Genomic DNA, 25,232 nt, shown 5'->3' with positions numbered 1-25,232 from the left:
TAAGTTTCTCCAAAGAGGATCAAAAGTCATTCCGTTCCAACTGAAATGGAGACACAAAAGATTGCAGATGCTGGAATCTGGAGCAAGTTCCATGTTAAATATGGATATGGGATCAGACATTTTCAAAGGGTTTCAGATGATATTCTAAGCAGTCAAAGAGTCCATTAGAATTTTCAAATTTCAGATTAACTCTACGTATTTTGACTTTTTAACCAGAGAACTATTGAAAGTTATGTGGACAAAAGGATGGGAAATGTTTATGGACCTCAAGCTGGAAAAACAATGACTGTGTTTATAGATGATATAAACATGCCTATTATTAATGAGTGGGGTGATCAGGTAAGAAAAAATATTCCATCATTTCTTTTGTCAATTTTTGTATCAGCTTGTAATTATCTTGTTGACTTGCTGACAAAATTGCATTTGGTTAAATTATGTAGTTATTTTCCAATATGTGGCTCCAGGTGACCAGGTCAGAGTTGGTGGTTATGTGTCATCATCATATTTTTTAGCATGAGTAGTAGCTTGAGTTATAAGGAGAGATTGGATAGACCGGGCTGTTTTTTTTCTTGGAGTGAAGGAGGCTGAGGGTTGGCCTTATAGAGATTTATAAAATCATGAGACGCATAGATAGGGTAGATAATTACAGTCTTTTCCCCAAGGTAAGCAAGCCAAAAACTGGAGGGCGTAGGTTTAGGGTGAGAGGGGAAGGGTATAAAGGGAATCGGAGGGGCAAGTTTTTCACACAGATGGTGGTGGGCAGATGGTGGTGGGCAGATGGTGGTGGGCTGCCAGAGGAGATGGTAGAGGCAGGTACATTAACAACATTTTAAAAAATCATTTGGGCAGGTACATGGATAGGAAAGGTTCAGAGGGATATGAGCCAAATGCATGCAGACAGGATAAGCATGGATGAGTTGGGCCAAAGGGCCTGTTTCCATGCTGTATTACTCTATGAATCTATGAAGTGTTGGCGAGTTGCGTTTGTGCATCTTATAAATGGTACGTACTGCAAGTATAGTGTACTGGTTGTGGAGGGAGTGAATACCGAGGATAGTGGATGATCTACCCATCAGTGGGCTGCTTTCTTCCAGATGATGTCAGGCTTCCTGACTGTTGTTAAAACTGTTCTCATTCCAGGCAACTGGAGTTCATAACACTCTTTCAGCACTGTGGAACAAATGTATTTTGATACGCTTTTACACGGTTGTATAGCAAGGATTATTATTTACACTTAATAGTATTTGGATTTCTATCAACATAATAAGATGAGAATATTTTTCCTGCATTGTTGAAATTGAAACCTTGTATGGTGGGGGGACTGAAATTGAATAAAGTGGTAACAGGAAAAAGTTGGTAACATAACATTTTATCATGCTCCAAGGTAACCAATGAAATTTTGAGGCAGCTGATAGAACAGAGTGGGTTCTATAACCTGGAGAAGCCAGGAGAGTTCACACATATTGTGGACATGCAGTTTATTGCTGCAATGATCCACCCTGGTGGAGGACGGAACGATATTCCTCAAAGGCTGAAGAGGCATTTCTCCATTTTTAACTGCACATTGTCTTCAAACATCTCCATTGATAAAGTCTTTGGTAAGTAAGGCCCAAATGGATTTGCAATATTTGACAAATAACATTGCTATATTGCCACAATTAAAACTTATAAATTTTATCAACAAGTATTCAATATGATTTACAAAATAATATTACGTTCACAGCAAGGATTAGAAATTTGAAAGGGGACATTGGATTTTGGTTGTGGTCAATGTTCAAAATATTTTGTTCAATATTTAAAATTAGTTTGGGAGTGAATTATTTTTTTAAGCTAAGAAATGTTGCTTTCAAAAGTGCACTTTAATTAGGTGTGTTTTCTCTGTTATGAAATCATCTATTGGTTGCAGGAGTGATTGCAGTGGGACATTTCTGCAAGCAACGAGGGTTTACTGAGGAGGTTACGGGTTTGGCAGCTCAACTTGTTCCCATCACACGCAAACTCTGGCAAATTGTCAAAGTTAAAATGCTTCCTACACCAGCCAAATTTCATTATGTGTTCAATTTACGGGACCTCTCCAGAATCTGGCAAGGCATGCTCAACACCACAGCAGAGGTCATTCGTTGTAAAGAGGTAAAACTTTCTGCATTAACAATGGAGACTGTGCTTCAAAGGCAACTAATTGACTATAAAACAACACAGGATATTATACATCAGTGAGCTTTGCATCAGTGGTAGGGAAATTATTGGAGAAAATTTTTGGGGAAAGTATTTACTCACATCTGGAAAAGCATGGACATTAGGAAAAGTCAGCTTGGCTTTGTGTGGGGGAGGTCATATCTTCCTAACTTTACTGATTTTTTTAAGAAGGTGATGAAGATGATTGAGAATAGGGCAGTGGATGTTGTCTACATGGACTTCAGTCAAGCATTTGACATGGCCGCTTATGGTAGGCTGATCCAGGAGATTGGCTTGGCCATAGAAGACAGAGTAGTGGTGGAGGGGTGTTATTCTGACTGGAGGTTTATGACCAGTGGTGTTCTGCAGGGATCAGTACTGCAACCTCTGTCGCTTGTGATGTGTATAAATGATTTGGATGAAAATGTAGGTGAGCTGATTAGTAAGTTTGCAGATGACACAAAAATTGGGAGAGTTGTGGATAGCGAGGAAGGTTGTAAAAGGATATAGCAGGATATAGATCAGTTAGAAATATAGGTGGAGAAATGACAGATGAAGTTTAATCTGGACAAGTGTGATGTGTTGCACTTAGGTAGGTCAAATGTAAGAGGTAAGTGCACAGTAAATGGCAGGGCTGTTAGGAGCCTTGATGTACAAAGGGATCTTGGGGTACAAGTCTGTACCTTCCTGAAAGTGAAGTATTGTGTGCAGTTCTGGTCATCACTCTACAGGAAGGATTTAGAGGCTTTCGAGAGGGTGCAAAAGTGGTTCACCAGGATGTTGCCTGGATTAGAGAGTATTAGCCATAAGGAGAGTTTGGACAAACTTGGATTGTTTTCTCTGGAGCTTCAGAGGCTGAGGAGTGACCTGATAGAAGTTTATAGAATTATGAGAGGCCCAGAGAGAGTAGATAGTCATAGTCTTTTTCCCCAGGGTGGAAATGTCCATAGCTTTAAGGTGAGAGGGCGAAAGTTTAAAGGAGATTTGCAAGGTAAGTTTTTTTTTAAACAGAGTGGTAGATGTCTGGAACATGCTGCCAGGGAAGTGGTGGAAGCAGATACAATAGCAATGTTTAAGAGGCAATTAGACAGGCACACAAACAGGCAGAGGGATACAAATCACATACAGCCAGATAGGATTCGTTTAAACTGGCAACATGGACTGCACAGACATCCTGGGACAGAGGGCCTGTTCCCATGCTGTATTATTCTATGTTCTATGATACTTAGAGGATATAACAAAACATTCTATAAATGCGAGAACTTTCTTTATCTTCCCTTCTTACAAACAGCAGTGCCGTGCACAAAAAATTCCTGTTATTCACTCACCCCTAAACGTCCTAATTTTTATTGCTTGTTTTTGAATTTATTCATAACAGACTTGAATATTTTGTGTGTAGACTTGTGTGGGTGTGAAGACCTGAGCACTAGGGTCCATTTTCTTTCTCGTCTAACTAAATAAACTCCACAGTTGAAGAAGGAATTTAAATCCGAGAGAACTTTTCTTACCAGAGCCATTAAAGTTCAGAGTCTACTGCCAACCTCATGCTTAGAATACTAGCTCTGTATGTGTTCTTGTTGGCTTAAAAGAAGCCAAGTTTTTAGTTGTGTATATTCCAAGTAGTTCTAGAATGCAGACATAAGCTGATGTCAAGAAATTGTTGACACACACACACACAGAGGTGAACTCTTGCGTCTGAGTAAGAAGGTTGCAGGTTTATTGTTCTCCAGAACTTCAGCATATATTCTAGGTTGACACATTACCACAGTGCTGGCAAATTAACTTTCAAAACAGAACCATGTCTTGGCCAAAATGCTTCCTTCAACCAATATTGCCAATTACAAATGAGCTGGGCTCTAGTCAAATTGTGGAATCGTACTGCATGAAATTGGATGTTGTGTTTGTGTGCAGTAACCGTTTGAAAAAGAATGCATTGATTGTGAAGCAGTTTGAGATTTCCCGAGGTTTTGAAAGATTTGCAAATCTTCTTTCTTTTAACTCCCATGTCAAATGTGACACTTTGGAAACATTGTTTTAAATAGATTCTTCTGAAGCTCTGGCGACATGAATGTACCCGAGTGGTGGCTGATCGCTTTACAAGTTCCGAGGACTGTGAATGGTTCGATAAAACGTTGATGAATGTTGCTGCTGAAGAATTTGGGGATGAAGTGAGGGATGTCATCAGTGCGGAGTCTGAAAACTTCTTTGTAGATTTCTTGCGTGACCCACCCGAAGCCACAGGTCAGGATGTTATTTGCATGTTGATTCGTATGTAGGAAGTACCACATGTTCGGATCACTGACTTTGAGTATTTTGAGCTTCTGTCATTTGTGTGACTGATCACAATTACCATTACAACCATGACTGTTGCTTGACACTATTCTTTATTTTTGAGATACTTTGGTTCTTTGATTCATTTTCTCCTCACTTATTTTCTCTTTTGCACCTTGCATTTTTTAAGAGAAGTAGTGAGAAAGGCTTTTAAAAAAAACGATAATTCAAGCTGATTTACCACTGTGGTGATCGTAGCTGGCTTAGCATCAGGGTAATTGGAACTGAACATTTGCAAACTTGGAATTTTTTCTGCTGACAATTCAAAAGCTGTAATTGCATTTCTGAGATAAACAATTAGTTTTTTTAAATTCTACTTTATATCTGTTTTCAATGTTTTGAACCCAATGCAGATTTATTTGTATTGCCTGAGTTTCACAATTCACTTTTGTGTGTTTGAAACTCCCCACAGTTTGTTTGTTCATGGTCTGCTGTGTTTCCATTAGAAAAAGTTGTAATTATGGAACTCCGCTATTATTGTCTATGCTTATGAAATCAAAAAAGCATAGAATCATTACAGCAAAGAAGGCCACTTGGCCCATTAAGTTTGGGCGAGCTCTTTGTAGAGCAATCAAGTCAGTCTACTTGTTTTCCAGGAGAGGAACCAGAGGACACAGAATATGAGATGCCAAAAGTGTACGAGGCTGTCGAATCTTTGGAGATCTTGAAGGAGAGACTGAATCTGTTCATATTCCTATACAATGAGACTGTACGTGGGGGGCACCTGGACTTGGTCTTCTTTGAGGATGCCATAATTCACCTGGTCAAGGTGGGGCAGGACTAATTCATTTTCCCAATATAATTCACTCCTAGTTTTCAAGCTGTGCATTGTATGCTTGTGCTTTATATGTGAGTTTGTTTTGATATTATTTGTTGAAAACTGATTTGTTTTGATATTATTTGTTGAAAACTGATGGCAGTTTTGAAAGCAGTGAATTAGGTTAGTTTGAATTTGGATTTTAAAGTTCAGCCTTGGCCCAGTGAGAATACTCCCTTGCTTCTGAAACCTACTCAAGCACAAAAACCAACTCTACTATTTAAGTGCTATGCTTGGGGGAGTATTGCACTGTTGGCATTGTTTTGGTTTAGATGAGATTAAACTGAAGCGTGTCTCTTCTCTCCTGTGGACATAAAATATTTCATGGCACAATTCATAGAAGGGCATGACAGTTCTCTGAGTGTACTAGTCAACATGTATCTCCAGCCAACCCACCGGAATAAAAATACTAATCATTTTGACATTTATTGCATGGTTTAAATTTGCTTGTTTTTTTTTTACCCCCCCCACCCCACCCCACCCCACCCCACCCCACCCCCCAGAGGTTTGTCAGATTTTATTTGCTGTTGATGGTTAACAGCATCATCAGGGCTACAGAACTTCAATGGGTGCCACCTCAGCAATTCCTTGGTTCTAGCACCCAGGGACGACTCCAACTGAGCTTATGTTGTGAGGGCTTCTCATTTTCATGGTGCAGGCCTACGCTCACTGACTCTTTTGGCGCCAGAATCAGGAGATATTACAAAACCTTCGTTGAATCTATTCTTCAGCCCCAGTAATGACACTTAAAAAAACAAAATGTCTTAGCCCAGGCCACCACCCTGATCTGAAATCCTTAATGGCACAAGTTTACTTAGCACTTCAGTTGTGGACTTCACTGCAAGCCTTTGGAGACCAACAATTTTCAGCTCACTTGGTATACCAGCCTTCTTACTCCAGACCCCTTATGGTCTACAAAAGAAAGAAACCTGAGTTTAGAAAGGACCTCTCTGTCATGGCTGAATTAAACAGAAGCTGTGTCCTTTATAAGACCCACCAGGCTTCCTCAATGCTGATTGGGATTTCGCATTCTGTGACAATACTGTTGGATCTTCTCTCAACCTTTTTCATTCTAACCAAAACACCCAAGTTGTTCAGGTCTCATTATTAAGGTCTTTCATTCTGAGAATTACCTTTGTGAATCCCCCCTGCTCATCTCCTGATGTTTCAGATCTAAAAAGAGATTTATTGGTACTGAAGATTTAGTGAAAGATGTTGGCTTTAACCAAGATCTTAAAAGAGGAGGGAGAAATGGAAAAACAAAAAGAGTTAGGAGTTTAGGAAGGGAGTTGCAACCACAAGTATGGACGTCAATGTTGGAATGAAGGGTGCACTGAACAGAAAGTACTCAATTATTTTCCTGAATGTTTCTGGGGAGTGAGGCAGGTACACAGAAAAAAGCAGACCTGCAAATATTGACATTGTCACTGAAATCAAGGCATCATTGTGAAAACCAAACAAGTTTTGTGGAGTGAAATGTGTTGCTTTTGGTACAAGTAATCATATTTGAATATTTTGTATTTAATATTCATCTCTCACTCGTATTATTACCTATCATCCTTTCAACTTTTCTTTGTGAAAGGTTTGTAACTTTAACCTTGACCTTGGGATTCACTTACAGATATCCCGCATCATACGAACACCTCGGGGTAATGCCCTGCTTGTTGGTGTGGGTGGGTCAGGTAAACAGAGCCTTACAAGACTCACTTCATTTATTGCTGGGTACCAGACATTTCAAATCACACTTACCAGGTAAATCCACAACTAAAATATAAATATGTGTCGGTTTCTCTCTCTCACTCCCTTGCTTGCTCTCTCTCTTGCTCGTGTGTGTGTGTGTGTGTGTGTGTGTGTGTGTGTGTCCCTTAAAATATGGATCTCTGCAAATGGAACAACACAATAATTTAAGATGGTTGAAAAGACACTGTATAAAAAAAAATTGCTTTTACTACTTCCAGCAAATACTTTCAATGGACAATCATAATCTTTACTGACTAAAGCCATGAGGAAATGCTTTATGATTAATGACTTGAGGGCACTGTGGCTTTTGTACTAGAAAAGTGCTTCAAAGCTATTTTTCATTTTTTTTTGAAGGGCTTTTGAATCACTTTGCAGAGAAAATGTCTCTGCTATGTGCTGAATTGTGATTCCCATTGTTAAAGAGTTGATGGGTGCAGAGCAAATTTTCCTTCTGGTTTTCAGTTTAAAGTCCTGCATGTTTTATCTCTGAAGTTAATCTGCATGCAAGAATACAATAAAGCAGAGCTCCATAATCTGCCACTGTCAAATAATTTTGGATGTCCACTTCAGTATCAGGAGCAACATATTAATAGCAATCTGCATTCAGAATTGATATAATACTGTCTAATTAAAGTCAGATTGAATAATTAACAAGGTTACATTTTATGGAAGAATGTAAACAAGACGAATCGACTGCATTATAATAGATTTTTTTAAGTATGTTTAAAGAAAGCATTGATGTGTAGGAGAATAGTTACTGTAGCTGTCTATGTATAACTTGTATATACTCAGATCATACAGTACCTCAGACCTGTTGGAGGATCTGAAGACTCTGTACAAAATGGCTGGACAGGAGGGAAATGGAGTAACCTTTATTTTTACTGACAATGAAATCAAGGATGAGGCTTTTCTGGAGTATCTGAACAATGTTCTCTCCTCTGGAGAGGTATGGTGCAGTCCTTAACCTGTTTCAGTATAACCTCAAGACATGCGTGCCTTATTATTTTCTGCCCTATTATAACATTTTGGAATTTTATTCCTGTACCTGCTCTTCAATACTTGAATAAAGGTTCACTAACAGCAGTTCCCTTTTTTATGTGAAGGATTTGAAAACATTGTGACGATTTTGCTATGTTTTACAGGCTACTGTACTTTCAACTGCCTCGAGGAAATAATATCAATTGTTGGGTCAGAGCCTTCTCTGTTTAACAATGTAGGTTCAGTCTACCTTCAAAGAGTAATGAATGCAGTTGGTAAATTTAGGCCCGAACTGAGAGAGTAAGGGTTTTCTGCAGCAATCCCTTTATCTCACTGTTACTGGGATGTTGAACGTTATGGGTCATTTGGAACATACAGGAGTGGTCAGTAACTCTGAAGCTAAGAAAAGTAACTTGCATAACAGAGCAAAATCCTGATTTTAGTGTGGTAGCATCGCAAGTAGTCTTTACTTGTGATTTTATTATTAAGAAAGCACATTTCTAGTTGTTGTTACAACTTTCCAGATACCCCTTCACATCTGACAAAATGTGGCCCAAGTATTTAATCTCAAGACTTTATCACAATCGACACAATTATACCAAAAAAATCCCAATTCATTTAATGCTGAATGTAATGTATAGTTGTGTCATAGAGCATAGAACAGTACAGCACGGAACAGGCCCTTAGGCCCACAATGTTGGGCCAATCTAATTAAATTACTAATCAAATGCTCAACTAAACTAATCCCTTCTGCCTAAAAATCCATATCCTTACATTTCCTGCACATGTGTCTATCTAAGAGCCACTTGAATGCTCCTATCCTATTTGCCTCCACCACCACCCCAGGCAGTGCATTCCAGGCACCCAGCACTCTCTATGTAAAAAAACTTGCCCCGCACATCTCCTTTGAACTTTCCCCCTATCACTTTCAATGCATGCCCTCTGGTATTAGACATTTCAACCCTGGGGAAAAGATACAGGTGTCTATCTATGCTGCTCATAATCTTATAAACCTCTATTAGATCTCCCCTCAGCCTCCACCACTCCAGAGAAAACAACCCACGTTGGTCTAACTTATCCTCATAGCACATGCCCTCTAATCCAGGCAGCATCCTGGTAAACCTTTTTTGCACCCTCTTCCAAAGTCTCAACATCCTTCCTATAATGGGGCGACCAGAACTGAATGCAATACTGAAGATGCGGCCTAACCAGAGCATAACTTCCTGACTCTTGAATTCAATGCCTTGACTAATGAAGGCAAGCATGCCATATGCCTTCTTTACCACCCTATCAACCTGTGTAGCTACTTTCAGGAAGCTATAAACTTGGACCCCAAGATCCCTCTGCTCATCAACACTGTTAAGAGTCTTGCTATTAATCTCCCAAAGTGCAACACTTCACATTTGGTGAGATTAAACTCCATCTGCCATTTCTCCACCCATATCTGCAACTGATCCATATCCCGCTGTATCCTTTGCCAGTCTTCTACACTATCCACAGCACCACCAATCTTTGTATCATCTGCAAACTTACTAACCCACCCATCTACATTTTCATCCAAGTCATTTATATACATCACAAACAGCAGAGGTCCCAGTACAGGTCCTTGCGGAACACCACTAGCCACAGACCTCCAGATAGAATAAGTCTCATCGACCACTACCTTTTGTCTTCTATGGGCAAGCCATTTCTGAATCCAAACAGCCAACTCACTGTGGACCCCATGCATCTTAATCTTACGGATGAGCCTCCCATGAGGGACCTTGTCAAGTGCCTTACTAAAATCCATGTAGACAACATCCACAGCTCTACCTTCATCAATCACCCCTGTCACCTCCTCAGAAGAAGTCAATCAAGTTGGTAAGACACGACTTGCCCCACACAAAGCCATGCTGACTGTCCCAAATTAGGCCATGGTTTTCCAAATCCTCATAAATCCTATCCTGAAGAATCCTCTCCTGTAACTTCCCTACCAATGACATGAGATTCGCTGATCTATAGTTTCCGGGGTTATCCCTATTTCCCTTCTTGAATAATGGGACAACATTAACTACTCACCAGTCCTCCAGGACCTCGCCTGTGGCTAGAGAGGACATGTGGTCAAGGCCCCGGCAATCTCATCTCTTGCCTCTCTCAATAACCTGGGGTATATCCCATCAGGCCCTGGGGACTTATCCACCTAATGCTCTTTAAGAGACCCAACACTACCTCCTGATTTATCTCGAAATGCCCTGGCATATTAGCACGCTCCACACTGATCTCCCTATCCTCCACATCCTTCTCCTTGGTAAATACTGACACAAAGTACTCACTTAGGACTTCAGTCACATCCTCTGCTTCCAAGTACATGTTCTCTCCTTTATCCTTGTGTGGTCCTACCCTCTCCCCGGTTATCCTCTTGAAATATGTATAGAATGCCTTGTGATTCTCTTTAATCCTACTTGCCAAGGGCCCATCCTGCCTTTCCTAATTCCCTTTTTGAGTTCTTTTCTGGCTTCTTTATAATCCTGAAGGGCTCTGTTTGATCCAAGCTTCCTAAGTTTTATATACATTTCCTTTTTCTTCTTGACTAAATTCACCACCTCTCTCATCATCCAAGGTTCCCTTACCTTGCTATCCTTGTCCTTCCTTCTTACTGGAACACACCTGCCCTGTCCTGTGCAGTTGGTTTTTAACCACCCCCCACATATCAGATGTGGACTTGCCCAAAAACAGCTGTTCCCAATTAACTCTCCCTAGTTCCTGCCAAATACTCTTGTAATTTGCCCTGCTCCAATTTAATACTCTCCTGTAAGGTCCATACTTATCCTTATTTATAGCTATCTTAAAACTTAAGGAGTTGTGGTCACTGTTCTCCCACTGAAAGGTTGGTCACTTGACCAGGTTCATTACCCCACACCTGGTCCAGTACGGCTCCTCCTCTCGTTGGAATATCTACATATTGATTTAAGAAACCCTCCTGGAAACACCTAACAAATTCTGCCTTATCTAAACCTCTTGCACTAAGGAGGTCCCAGTTTATATGAGGGAAGTTGAAGTCCCCCATGACACAACCCTATTAGTTTTACACCTTTCCCTAATCTGCCTGCATATCTGTTCCTCAATGTCCTGGTGGCACTGTACAATGTCAGGACATTGTACTCTGCCTCTGAAATTTATTCTGTAGAAAACCATAGAATTAATTTTGGAGGATGAGTAAATTGTGCTGCTGTGACTACATTGTATTATGATTGTTAATCCTCAGGGTGAATCCCTAGTCAATATCTCCAGACATGAATTGAATTGAATGCCATGCAGTGGAAAAGTCAAGTTTTGAGGGAAAGCATAAGATTGCTGTGGGATTTTAGCAAGTTAATTTCAGGTAGGTTGAATGTAATTTTTAAGTTGTGATTATTTTTGTAGGTTTCAAACCTGTTTAATCGAGATGAAATGGATGAAGTTTGCAATGATCTTGCACTTGCAATGAAGCAGCAGTTTCCAAGGCGACCTCCAACCAATGAAAACCTGTATGATTATTTTATGAGCCGAGTGAGGCAGAACTTGCACGTGGTGCTTTGTTTTTCACCAGTTGGAGAAAAATTCCGAAATCGAGCGTTGAAATTCCCAGCACTGATTTCTGGATGTACCATGGATTGGTTTAGTCGTTGGCCAAAGGATGCTCTCATTGCAGGTGGGAACTTCTGTGGAGTATGAAAGACATTATATAACTTCAATCAAAATTAAAAGCAGTAGTTACTCCAGTTCCACAATTTCTCCAACTACTTTTAATTGCCAGTTTCCTATCCTTTTTCTCTTTTGTTGCTCCTTTTAGATTGAATTGCACTTGGTCTGTCCTGATATCCTTATGACAATAAAGTAACTTGAACTTGAACTTTCACCCTCTTTCTTTCCACAGTGCTGTGAGGTACCAATTGGCCATGAGGAATGGCCATCATGGCTGCTCTGAGAGCCGAGTGGTCCACTAACAGCAACTAGGCCTTGTATTGGTTCCTGAGGCCCTGTCCCTGAAAAACCCTGATAACCTATTGACAAGTTTGCTGTTTTCAAAGTTTTGTTTTATGTCTGTGTTACGTCTATGATAATTAGACATATAAAAGTAATTCAAATGAATTTAAATATTTAAAATATATTAAAAATAAATAAAAGTAACTAGCAATTAATTTCATAAAGCTAAAATTAAAAAAAAGAAAAATAAATAAACCATTTACCTGTATTTACCTTTTTAATCAAAGTCAGTAATCCCATTCAAATGATTTGGGTTGTGCTACTTATACCTGGCGTAAAGTTGAGAGGATGGACATGAAGTGCTTTCTATCCCTCAGCTCGGGTGTGCTCCATGGCTGAATGGCTCCATGTTCAACTTCCAGTTTGTCTCTGACTTGCGCAGGTGTCAGAGATGAGCCGACTGACAAGAAGGATGTTGCCAGTGGATCTACCAGCCGGAGGTAGTTGTCTTTTAGCTCAACTCCTCATTTAGGGATTTGCTAATCCACCAACTTTCTGATACATTGCCTGTGGACATTCATCACATATGCACCACAATGACAGTTGCAGCCATGCCCAGAAATACATTCCTGGCTAAAGGGTATTTAGCACAACACAAGTTTTGTTTGACCCTCTTTATCCTCCCCCTCCCCACTGAGGCCAGGGTGCTGAAGATGATTGATACCTGTACCCCACTGAATCACAAGGGAAGCTGCTGTTTCTAGCCTTCTGATATCTTGTCATCCATTGTATTCACTTATCAGTTAAATGAAAGTTATTTCGGGGAACAAAAATTAAACTGCTGCGCTGACTCATTTTTATCATGGTCTGGAAACCAAAAATCTACTAAAAACCCTTTAATATCCTGGCAATAATATAATAGTAAACTTATTAGAGTAACATTAATGTACATTTTCTTTTTTTTGGTCTACACAAGTGCAACAAATATTCATTTCAAAAAAAAACAAATGCCAAGAAAAACCTCTAATTGCTAGCATGTTAAAGGACATTCCTGTACCGAGGAGACATCAGCTGGATCAGTAAAACAGGATATATCTAACTAGAAAAATAGACTGTGCAGACACCAATTGCACCTACTTTGAATGAACACTGAGCAGTTCAATTTTACACAAAGTTTATCTGCATATATTTGGAGCAGAACAGAAAGAAGATTATTTCAAACAACACAGATGGCCTGTAAATTATTCAGTAAACTGTTGAAATATAGAATTACCATTTTCAACTGCATCGTGGTCTTACAATATTTGCACATGTTTCTCTCCACGTTCATGACAAATGCCATTATGGTAATCTTCTTGAAAATCTAATGAATTAAGAAACAGGTAATGACATTTCCAAAGTAATATAAAACCAAATTAGACTAGTCAGTCATAGGTCATGCAATTTCACTGTGTGAAGTGAGACTTCAGGCATCAAGGTATTTGAAATCAAATCTTAGTCATTTAGGTGAAAGAGAGAAACTTGTGGCTGAATTGTTTACACAAAAAAAAAGAGCAAATGTTATGATTGTAACGTCAGAACCCAAGAAAATAGGAGAAGGTGTAGGTGATCTGGCTCCACAAGCCTGGCTTGCCATTCAATGTTATCATGGCTGATCTCTCCCCGGCCTCAACCCCTGTGCCAGTTCCACATGGCCCCCAATCTCCAGAAGACTTATCTACTTTTCGAATACCTACAATGATCTCGACTCCACCAGTCCTGAGGCAGAGAATTCCGGAGGTTTGCCACCCATTAATTTCCTATGCACCTTAGTTTCCAATGACCATTCCCTTCTCTTGTAACTATGTCCCCTCGTTCACTGTTTTCCCACCAGTAGAAACATCTCAACATCTATCCTCTCATGCCCCCTCAGGATCTTGTCTGTTTCAATAAGATCACCCCAGTGCTGGAATCTGAAGTGAAGGGGGTGATTATGGAAACCATTAGGTCCTCCCATTTATGTCCCCTTTCTCAACTGCACCCTCCCCCACAGCCTACCATCATCCATCTTTGTCCACCTCCCCCTCCATCCATCCACTGCACACACAGTTTACCCACAGGCTTCCTGCCCCACCCCTCCCTTCTCTGGTCCTGGTTCCATCTGCCATTCACCTCTCTGCCGATGGTTCCCATTATCACCTCCTTTACTTACTCCAGCATTGGTAGCCCTTCGCATCCCTGCTTATCACCCTCCGGCAGCTGTCTACAACCTTCACATACCCCCACCCTTCCCCCACCTCGCTCCATCTGCCTCTTTTTGTTTCACTATGCCTGTCTCTATCTATCATCCACCTGCCACTGTCTCCCAACTCCACTCCCTCTCCCCTCCCCTGCCCTGGTGCAACCTGCTCGTCATCTTTCACCCTCTTCAGTCCACCAGTCACCTCGGGCTCCTGTCTTCCCACTTCCCCTCTCTATACTGGCCACCTTCACTCTTCATCCTGATGCAGGGTTTCGACCCGAAATGTCAACAATTCCTTTTCCTCCACAGATGCAGTTTGACCCATTGAGTTCCTCCAGCAGACTTTTTTGTTGCTTCAGTACATTTTAACAGGGTTTAGTCAGCTGTCAAAATTAGCAAGTTATGTGATTCCATTTACATTTGGAATGCAGAGCATCTCTGATGAGGTTGGACCAGCTTTTTAAAGGAAGTTGCTGGTAGGACCTGCTAAAGGTAAATGTGAACTTAGAAGAAAGTTGAGTAATGAGCAAGAGTGGATTGCTGCGGACAGGAAATTCTGAGCCATTGGATTATAATTAAGAGGAGTCTTGTGCAACTGCAAAAATAAGAGCTAATTTACAGCAAGCTGTTTTTAAGATTTTAAAAATATTTCTTGTTTTCCTGTAGTATCTGAACACTTCTTGTCCTCATTTGAGATTGATTGCAGTCTGGAGGTGAAGCAGCAAGTGGTGAAGTGCATGGGTACTTTCCAAGATGGTGTAGCAGAGAAATGTGTGTTGTACTTTGAAAGGTGAGTCAGTTTTTTTTTACTAATAACTAGTAAATTCAGAGAAGATTACAAATGGCAAACCTGAAATCTTCTCAGGTTGAGCAGTTAACGTATGATACAAAGCTGGTCCTTGTGTTGGTTGTGAGGAGCTTACAGAGAGGTTTCATGACGATATAAGTCATCCACTTTGTAGAAAAGCAGAGTATTTTTTTGAAATGTGGAAACGTGTTATTTTTCAGAGGGACCTGAAATCACTGAATGTTAATATGCAGGTAAAGCCAAAAATTATGAAGCCAAACACGATCTTTGCCTTTATTGCAGCATATTTAAGTAGAAGGGTTCATGGGCATTGGTGTTTACTGAAGTGTAGATTGCACTTACGACATAGTTACACCTATACCAACATTGGACTCCCATGACTATCAAAATGCATCTTAATAATTCACATAGAGGTGATAACTTATACACAGTTAACATTGATAGGAAAGATATAATTTCAAAATTCCAAGAATCCTGGGTCAAGTTCCAGAGCAGTGATTTTACTGAATTATGTAGTATCTAAGACTCAGAAAACTTGAATAGCTGAAAGTATCCAAAGGAATGCTGACTTTTTAATTTGTAGTTTGCATATATCTTTGTGTACCTCATGCTGAAGCATGTGTAGCCAGCAGATCTCGAATACATCAAAAGAATCTGCTTTCCCTCTGCTCACTAGTCTTCATTTTTATTTGACAAGCCATTCCAGGTCAGATTGTTCTTTTGCAGATGCTGCTGGACATTTTCATTTTTAGCCCATCTTTATGGCTTCGCTATTTATTTCCTGTTGAACTGTATTTTAAGAAGCATTGACCCATACATAGCCTGCCTAATGGCCAGTTGTATTGTGGAGAGAAGAATTTCATTTTGGTATACATGGCCTGCAATTCTCTGTTGACAATGGAGGTAGCTTCGAGAGCACAGTAAATCTCACAATACAATTGATATCTACTTGAACATACTTGTTATATCTTTTGTTTAAAAATGGGTGGTAATGTTAAAAGTATGTGTCAAAATTGTTATAAAATGTTTTCAGCACCAGCTGTGACAAATAGGTGGTAAATTATGTTTCGACAAATTTTGTCACAAATACCCGACTGTTCATTGTAGTTCAGTCACTGACTTTGATTTTCCATTCGCAGGTATCGGCGTTCGACCCATGTTACACCCAAGTCCTATCTGTCCTTCATTCAGAGCTATAAAGCAGTGTACCAGGAAAAGCGGTCAGAGCTGCAGACAATGGCAGAAAGGTTGTATAAGCTGCAAAATGTGTTCTCTATTCCTTCAGGAAAAAAAATCATGTGTTATTGTAAAATAAAACAGAGATTAATAAAGCAACCTTCACAACCTCATGTTCTTAAAGCACTTTACAAACAATGAAGTACTTTTGAAATGTAGTTACTGCTGTAGTATAGGGATACCCATAGCCAATATACACCAAATAAAACTCCAATAGACAGCAGTATGATAGTGAGAAGATGACCTATTCCATAATAAAGCTGATTTAGGGGTAAATCTTGGCCAGGACAACGGGAATAACTTTCTTGAACTTGTTTGAAAAACTGCCATGGGATCTTATCCATGCCATTGAAAGTGCTGACAGGCCCTCAGAGTAATGTTGCATACAAATGATTCCAACTTCAGCAGTGTAGCACTCCCTGAATTCTCCACTAGACCCTGCATTCTGTGCTCAGTATCTGGAGTAGGAGTTGAACCCACAGCCTTCTGGTTCAGAGATAAAGTTGCTGATTGGAGCTAACCCTGAAGAGAGTGTGAGTCAGTTACATTATTTAGTATGGCCATTTAAATGGCATTCGTTTTCTTCTCTTTCCTCCTAAAGAATGAAGACCGGTTTGCAGAAGTTGAAGGAAGCCTCGGAGTCTGTTGTGGCCCTTAGCAAAGAACTAGAAATAAAAGAAAAAGAGCTTAAAATAGCCAATGTCAAGGCTGACATGGTAATGAGTTGTGCAACTAATAATACTGCAGAAAGGTTAAATGCCTCAATTTCATTTCTTTTGTGTTTTTTCATGTTACCCTCAAGAGTAAAAGAAAATTTGGGGATTATTCTGAGGAGGGCTTTTGTTTTATCAATTCTGAGTTTGTTTTGAGAATGATTACCCATGCCAGTAATATACTTTGCGACTGCTTTAGATTCAGTACTTGCGTACAATTATGCAGAATGCTGGTAATCCTTTGGTTATGTTGCATTACAAGATGGAGATTAATTATGGTATGTAATCACTATAATTAATGTATGCTGTGGCCTCTGCCCCATTGAGGCTTCAGTATTCAATAATATTGTCTGGGAGGAAGAATTATCATAGTTATCATAAGAAATGGGACTTTCTCTCGTCATTTCCCAAACAACGGCTATTCCCTTTTTGGAAGACTTAAGTTTGGAATGATCACCTTCAAGAATTCTTTCATTAAAACATTGGGATGAATTTCAGAAGATGTGTTTGATACCTGGTGCTTTTAATATGGGTATTGTAATATGCATCTGATGATTAATTGGAACATTTCCATTCTATAGATTAGTCAACTGTAACTCTGACCTTGAGTCACAATGTGTTCTCTGACTTTTTAAACTGTTTGAATGCTCGCCCGTCTCCCTTCCCATCTTGCACTCTCTGTAAACATGTTTTACCCAAACCCCAGTTCCCCATGTTTCAATGCACACCATGCTCCATTAACACATCACCCAAATGGTCACTGATCTCCAGTAGTTTCCAGTACACTACCATCTCATTTGTAAAATTTTCATCAACAGAAATCTGCAGGGGCTTTCCACACTTGCTCTCAGTAACCTCATCCAGCTGTCCTTCATTTCTAGCCCCAGCTTATCTCATCCTGCCAATGCCAAGTATGGCTTCAACCATTTAAGCCCTAAGCTCCAGAATTTCCTCTTTATCCAATGCTCTCTCCATCTTAAAAGCCCACACCTATGATCAAGCTTTAAAACACCTCTTCCAGTGTTTCCTTCTTTGACTTGATGTCAGTTTTAACTACCTCGGTCCTTGTGGTGCCTTGGGATGTTTCACTGCATTAACTGCTCTTTTTGCCTGCGTGGACACAATGGGGAACGTGGCCTCCTCCAGTACTGTGGTTTTTTTCATGAGTAGAAGTTACAGGCAGTCTCCAGGTTTAATGCAGGGTTCCGTTCCGGAGAACCGTTCATAACTCAAACTGTTTGTAAGTCATAAACGAACAAAAGCAGTGTGTGGGAGAGGATCACAGAAACAGCTGTGACGGGAGATCGAGCAGGTGCGGGAATTGCGGCTGTCAGTCGGTCTCACTGACTCGGCGAGTGACTCTGCTCAGCGCTCCCAACTTTGCTCAGCTCGATCCAGCCCCTGATTGTTGCGGCTTGGCAGGGGTGGTGAGGAGGAGGGGTGGAAAAAGCAAAGGCATGCGGAAACAGCAGAAGGTGCCTGCAGCCCTGCAGCATTCGGCAGATCTATTGCGCCGGTCTCCCAAGCGCTCATTTGTATGTAAGGTGTGTCCATAAGTCAGGCGTCCGTAACCCAGAGAGGACATGTACTGTTAAAGACATGAAGACAAGGTGGCAGGCAAGCTGGCTTGAAGAGAAGAGAAAATAAAATTAAAAATGAAAGGAATAATGGGCTGGATCATCTCGGACCTGGACTGTTTCCTTGACTTGCTGGTCTCAGTTCTCGCCTGCCTCTTCCTAGTTTCTTCAGATGGAGATGGCTGACTACACCCAAGGAATCTCCTGTGAAGAGTAGTAGGTTCCAGGTGGTGACTAAGCCCTAGGAGATGTACTGGTGTTCCTCAACCACATAACACCCTGTGAGCAAAATGTTTTGATGAACTTAGAGAGAAATTTAATAACTATTCAAATATATTTAAGTAAATCAAAATTTCAAAATTAATTTAGAAATAAATTTAATTAAAATCATATTAAAATGCAAATAAATAATTAAAAACATTAAAATCAAGTAAAATAATCCAAGTGGTTATCTTTTTCCACAGGGTTAATGATCCGATTCAAATGACTGGGTTCATAGATAATATGCCAGCCCCTCCAGGCACAACTTTCTTCAAAACCTCTCTTTTGTTGAGACCCTCTCTTCAACGCATCACCACTCCTCTGCTTGGCTTAATGTTGAGTCCTGTAGAGAAGCGAATTGTCAAGTACTGGCAACCTGATCTCCAGTGAAGTTCACATTCCCGCCTTTCACCCTGAATGTGTGCAAATCCAAGACATGCTGAGCTGTGAATGGCTGAATTCTGGCAGCTCCCATCGGAACCGCCTGCCATTGTCCCAACAATTTTCACCTGCTGTGAACGAGGGCATAAATGTGGCCTGCACTTTTACACACGCGTGCAACTAGAAAATCCCAGTACAACTTGATTTCAAACATGTAAAAATGCATTTGTGCCTATTTGGAAAGAAACGGTGTAATATTGCAGGAGAATGCGATACATTGGTGCAGAGCAAAAGTGGAAGGAAATCTAATTTCAGATCCTTTACACTTAATAAATATGTTTCACTCTTGTAGGTTCTCAAAGTGGTAACCGTGAAGGCTCAGGCCTCAGAGAGAGTGAGAATGGAAGTACAAAAGGTCAAAGACAGAGCCCAGGTGATTGTGGACGGCATATCTGCAGATAAGGCAGTGGCTGAGCAAAAACTTGAAGCTGCCAGACCTGCAATGGAGGAAGCTGAGGCTGCCCTGCAGGTGAATGGGACAGAATCTTGTGTCTGTGACAAAAATCACATGCAAAACAGTATACAGTTCAAAAGAATACTTGCAGTCCATTGCTTTCAAATATTTATTTGCAATTTGGGCTTTCTGCCTACAAATACAGTTTAAAAATGTATTTAGGTTATTTTGAGACATATACAAACGGGCAGTGTCTATTTGAATGGAGAGGACCATTATTTTCAAAAATACTAACCAATCAACTTAGTGACTGTTACTGTATCATTCAAATCCATTCTGCATTTTAGATAAGCTTTGCCAGAAGGGGATTTTCCAATATTTGACTTGCATCCAAGTACATGAAAAGATGTGTTTAGACACTTTAGAAAGGAATTTTATATTGGGATCAATGTATGGTGTGGGAGCAGTTTTTAAAAAAAAATACCAATGGTATATTTTTATCACATCTTGTTTAATTGCAAAATATTTACGTCATCTGCATATTAGGAATATGAGGCATGGAGGAGGGAGGGTGAAATCTCATCCATTCAAAACAACCTGGATTATTCACTGGAGGGCAGGATTTGCTCTCTCACATTGTCCTTGTAGGAGATGCGTACAAACACAAACAGAAGATGGTTAATGCAAACCAAAGAGCATGATTACCATTTAAAGGCCTGGATTTTGCTGGTAAATGCATTTAGGTCCTTTACAGGCAGCAAATCTGTTGCTTTCATGCATGTCAAATATGGAAGTTCTGAGCTTACTGACAGATTCAGAGCACTGAATTTGCCTCTTTATTCCACCATTGGACTGCACTTAGAGGCCAGATGAAGCATACTCTTCATGAGATTCAGCTAGCATTTTACAGGGGAATCAGCTCTCAGTGGGAAATGTGGGGCACAGACAATAAAGCAAAGGTAAACTGTCTAATCATTTTAGGCTAGCGTAATATTTTAAATTATTTACATGTGTCTATATGTTTTTAGATAATTTTATTTCTTTAATTATTAAAATAACAGTAACTTTTACATTTTAATTTAAACCCCCACCATGTTCCAGGCTTGTAAACTAGAGATGGAGCAGAGGGAGACCATAAGACATACGAGCAGAATTAGGCCAGTCAGCCCATCGAGTCTGCTCTGCCATTCAATCGTGGCTGATTTATTTTTCCCGCTCAACGCCATTCACCTGCCTTCTCCCCATAACCTTTGATGTCCTTACTAATCAAGAACCTATCAACCTCTGCTTTAAATATACCAAATGACTTGGGCTTCACAGCCGTCTGTGGCAATGAATTCCACATATTCACCACCCTCTGGCTAAAGAAAATCCTCTCATTTCTGTTCTAAAGGGATATCCTTCTATTCTGCCCATTCTCCCAACCTGTCCAAGTCCTTCTGCAGTCTCCCTGCTTCCTCAACACTACCTGCCCCTCCACCTATCTTTGTATCATCCGCAAACTCCATCATCCAGATCGTTAACATATAATGTGAAAAGTAGCGGACCCAACACCAACCCCTGTGGAACACCACTAGTCACAAGCAGCTAACCAGAAGAGGTCCCCTTTATTCCCACTCTTTGCCTTCTGCCAGTCATTCAATCTTCTATCCATGCTAGTACTTATCCTGTAATACCATGGGCTCCCATCTTGTTTAGTAGCCTCATGTGCGGCATCTTGTCAAAGGCCTCCTGTTCTCATGTTCAGAGATGGAACTACTTCAGTGGATGCTGTGGAGCCTGCCTCTACTCAGACCCATTGATGGGGTCAGGGATGACTAGGCCATCAGGATGGGCCACCCACATCTGGAAAAGATAAGTACAGATGTGGATGATCTTGGGCTGTGATCACAGGCAGCAGTCCATGCCAAGAAGATGTGGACCATGGCATTGTGGCAGCAGAGATTTTCATTTAAAAAATTTCTGAAGCTGTTGAAAGAAGTAGCCTTTAAGTATAAGGTCTGAACAGAGCAGATTGAGAGATGGTGATGTACTTTTAGAACATAGAACAGCACAGGAACAGGCCCTTTGACCCACCATGTCTGCGCTGACCCTGCCCTGATGCCAATCTAACTAATCCCATCTGCCTGCACGTGGTCCACATCCCTCCTTTCCCTGTCTGTTCATGTGTCTGCTTGAATTCTTCTTCAACGTTGCTATTGTACCACCTCCCCGGCAACCCATTCTAGGCACCTACCACTTTCTTTGTGTAAAATAAAAACTTGCCTCCCGAATCTCCTTTAAACTTTCCCTCTCTCACCTTAAACATATGTCCTCTGGTTCCACCCGGGGGAAAAAGGACTACCTACCTTATCTGTGCCTCCCATAATTGTATGTACTTCAATCAGGTCGCCTCTCAGCCTCCGACGCTGCAGAGAAAACAGTCCAAGTTTGTCCAGCCTGTCCTTATCACTAGTACTCTCCAATCCAGGCAACATCCTGGTGAACCTCTTCTGCACTGTCTCCTAAGCCTCCACTTCCTTCCTATCTTTATAAGGGTTCATGTAGCAGTTTCATTCAGGCAATCTGATTCTGTTTAAATTAAACTTATTCACTGTTTCTCATTTTATTTACTTACGACCATTTGTTAAACAAGAAGTATCCAATTTTTGTTAAATGTTCTGTGCAACTAGGTGTATAGAATGAGTATGACCCTTGTAATGAATTAATAAATGACAATTGGAGATGACTGAAACTTTTATGGAGGAAAATGAGACAGACTCTCCTTCTGAAGCCTCTAAATGTCCAGTGCTGAATGGCAATGATGAACATCTGAGAGTTGCTCAGGTGCCTGTTCCTATGGACAGTAGGAGTAAATGCACCAGGGAGCTGTGAAATAAGTAGACTGGGAACCTTATTTTCATTTTTTTGATGATAGGCTAAACTATTAATTTGTTCCCTCTAAACACTGCAGACAATTAAACCAGCTGACATAACCTTAGTGCGAACACTTGGACGGCCCCCTCATTTGATCATGAGGATAATGGACTGTGTGCTGCTGCTGTTGCAAAGGAAGTTAAACCCAGTAAAACTTGATGTGGAGAGGAACTGCATTACACCATCATGGCAGGAGTCACTGAAGCTTATGGCAGGAAACCCTCTACAAGCATTACAGGTAAATGCAGCGGAGCTGGGGATTTTAGCTGTGAATGCCGGCACATAATGCTGGCACCTGTGCTGAACAAGTATCCATGGTGTTCTGCAAAGATTCTTGTTAAAATTAGATGACTTCACTCAAAAACCAAAAGCTCTAGTCAAATAAAGAATTTTTTTTTTGGAAATTACTTGTGAGCTTGCTTCTCCTTATAATGTTTTTAGTGGGCTTATTAGTCAGGAAGATAAGAACCCTTTTGTTTATATATAAAAACATTATAAAGAATTAGTAAATCTTTTCACCCTTTCCCCCCCCACCCCCATTTCTCCCCCTTCCAATCATTTACATCGAGTTTGGGTAGGTTGCTGACTAACTGAATGAAAACTATTAGAATTGGGGAGATAAAGTCAGACCTCTCCTCAGCCTGAAGGTAGTCCAGAGCTTGCTCAATGTTGTAATTCTGGGCTCTTTGACTCCTTATCTTAAAATTATTTGATTTAAACACTTTTAATTATTGTTTACACAGTGAAATCTGATAATGTAGAAACGCCATAAGAATCACACTTGACACTGAATGTTATGTGTCTCGTTTGTTTTCGTTAACATCAGTGACTTCACTGAAACTTGGTAACGAAAATATGACAGGACCTGTATTAGATTAGAGGAATGTGAGAGACCCTAAGGACATGTTCTCTTCTTTATTTATCTGTCATCAAAATGATTTCTTTGTTTTCATAGCTATTTCCTAAAGACACCATCAATGAGGAGACGGTTGAACTGCTCTGTCCCTATTTTCAAATGCCAGATTATAACATTGATGTGGCCAGACGTGTTTGTGGTAATGTTGCTGGTCTTTGCTCCTGGACTCGAGCCATGGCCTACTTCCATGGGATAAATAAAGAAGTCTTGCCACTAAAGGTTTGTTACACTTCTGTGCAGCAGCAGAATACATTAAAACTTTCACTAAACTGAAGGGCAACAATTAATTTAGCAGTGTGTCTGATGCCATCTGTTATTAGTTGGACTGAACATCGTGTGATTTGGTTGGTAATTTTCTCATGGCTCAAGTTGCTAAAAGCACAGCAAGAGAGACCGATCATCATAGACTGAATAAAACTGATTGGAGAATTGTGAAATAAACTGAAAGAACTAAAATGGAAGTATAAATTAAGGTCACTTCAACACCAAGTCATGTACAGATAGAGAAATAAAGAGGACAGAGAGATTGGCTTAAGAGAGGTAGAAAAAAGTTTTCTAAAAAAAAAGAAAAAAGAAAGAAAAATCCCATTCTATTTCAATAATGCCTCATATCCAAAGAATTAACCCTCTGTACTTGTGATAGTAATTTTCAGTGGCAGTGGAGTTGATTGCAGCAACTAATACACATCATATCACTGAAAGGATACTTGGACTGAAATAGGCAAGACCTTGTGGGTGGGTTTTGTCCATTTTCATCTCACAAATGCAACAACTTCCCATCATTCTATACATTTCACTGAGATGCAATATTTATCAAGATAACAGTGAAGTGGCACATCTTGGACAATAACATTTGCAAATTTTCAAACCAAGCATCTCCCCTTGTTGGAAGTTGCTGGTTCATTTTCACATCATAGCGAGTACTTTTAGCATATAGTTATTTCAAAAGAACAGTTAAGTATGATTTCTAATATTTAATTCTAATTTTTGTTTGAAACTTAAGCAAATGTTTAATATTGCACTTCTTGTACTGGTTGACATTTATTACTATTTTGTTCAATATCTTCAAGGCAAACCTTACTGTACAGGAAAGTCGCCTGGCTATTGCCCTGGAGGATCTGAAGAAAGCTCAGTGTGAGCTTGATGCCAGACAGGCTGAGCTTGATACTGTGCAGATGGAATATGAGCAAGCAATGAGAGAGAAACAGGTGAATAGGAGGACAGTGGTTATTTGAGTGAGTTATTTTGTGCTGATTCTAGTTTTTGGAATTTGGGAAAGAAAGAAGCATTTTGATACTGCTTTTCACCACCTTACAACATCCCAAAGCACACCAGAGCCAAGTGTTGCCTCTGTTGCAATAGAGGGGATTGCAGTAGTGAACTTGCATACAGCAAAGACCCACAATGAGATAAGTGATCAACATGGTTTAATTTTTCATGATGTTGGTTTAAGGATAAATATGAAATTGTAAACAGGCCTTCCTGTGACTTTAGTACTAAACTTGTCTCAGCCACCCTATCACTGGTCAGATAAGCATTGGATATTGTTGTACAGCTAGAGCAGAAAAGTTGTTGGTAAAGTCTTTTAATATATTTCACACAAAGGGTTGGATGATGATGTTTTGTGTGGATTATGGGTCAATAGCTATTCATCTGTAATTTTCTGCAACTACCAAAACCAATGATGATCAAAAATCTCAACTATTCTAACATGCATTTTGCATGGTAAATATCATAGCTCATGACAGGAAACCACATAGAGA

The 25,232-nt window shown here is 40.2% G+C and overlaps 1 protein-coding gene across 1 annotated transcript in view; it reads left to right on the top strand.

Annotated features, from left to right (window-relative positions):
- LOC127577482 (dynein axonemal heavy chain 5-like) overlaps nucleotides 1-25,232 on the top strand; it is a 146,682-nt gene that overhangs the window by 89,943 nt on the left and 31,507 nt on the right. Inside the window, 15 exon segments of the mRNA XM_052028706.1 lie at nucleotides 217-339; nucleotides 1,385-1,598; nucleotides 1,907-2,130; nucleotides 4,218-4,416; nucleotides 5,103-5,275; nucleotides 6,945-7,075; nucleotides 7,856-8,009; nucleotides 11,444-11,711; nucleotides 14,874-14,997; nucleotides 16,155-16,262; nucleotides 16,853-16,967; nucleotides 19,536-19,712; nucleotides 22,591-22,791; nucleotides 23,509-23,688; nucleotides 24,540-24,677. Coding sequence (XP_051884666.1) covers nucleotides 217-339; nucleotides 1,385-1,598; nucleotides 1,907-2,130; nucleotides 4,218-4,416; nucleotides 5,103-5,275; nucleotides 6,945-7,075; nucleotides 7,856-8,009; nucleotides 11,444-11,711; nucleotides 14,874-14,997; nucleotides 16,155-16,262; nucleotides 16,853-16,967; nucleotides 19,536-19,712; nucleotides 22,591-22,791; nucleotides 23,509-23,688; nucleotides 24,540-24,677 — 2,529 coding nt within the window.

Source organism: Pristis pectinata, chromosome 13 (assembly GCF_009764475.1).
Source record: "Pristis pectinata isolate sPriPec2 chromosome 13, sPriPec2.1.pri, whole genome shotgun sequence".
Classification (NCBI taxonomy): domain Eukaryota; kingdom Metazoa; phylum Chordata; class Chondrichthyes; order Rhinopristiformes; family Pristidae; genus Pristis; species Pristis pectinata.
The sequence above is the reverse complement of the archived record's forward strand: the minus strand, read 5'-3'. Positions and strand labels throughout refer to the sequence as shown.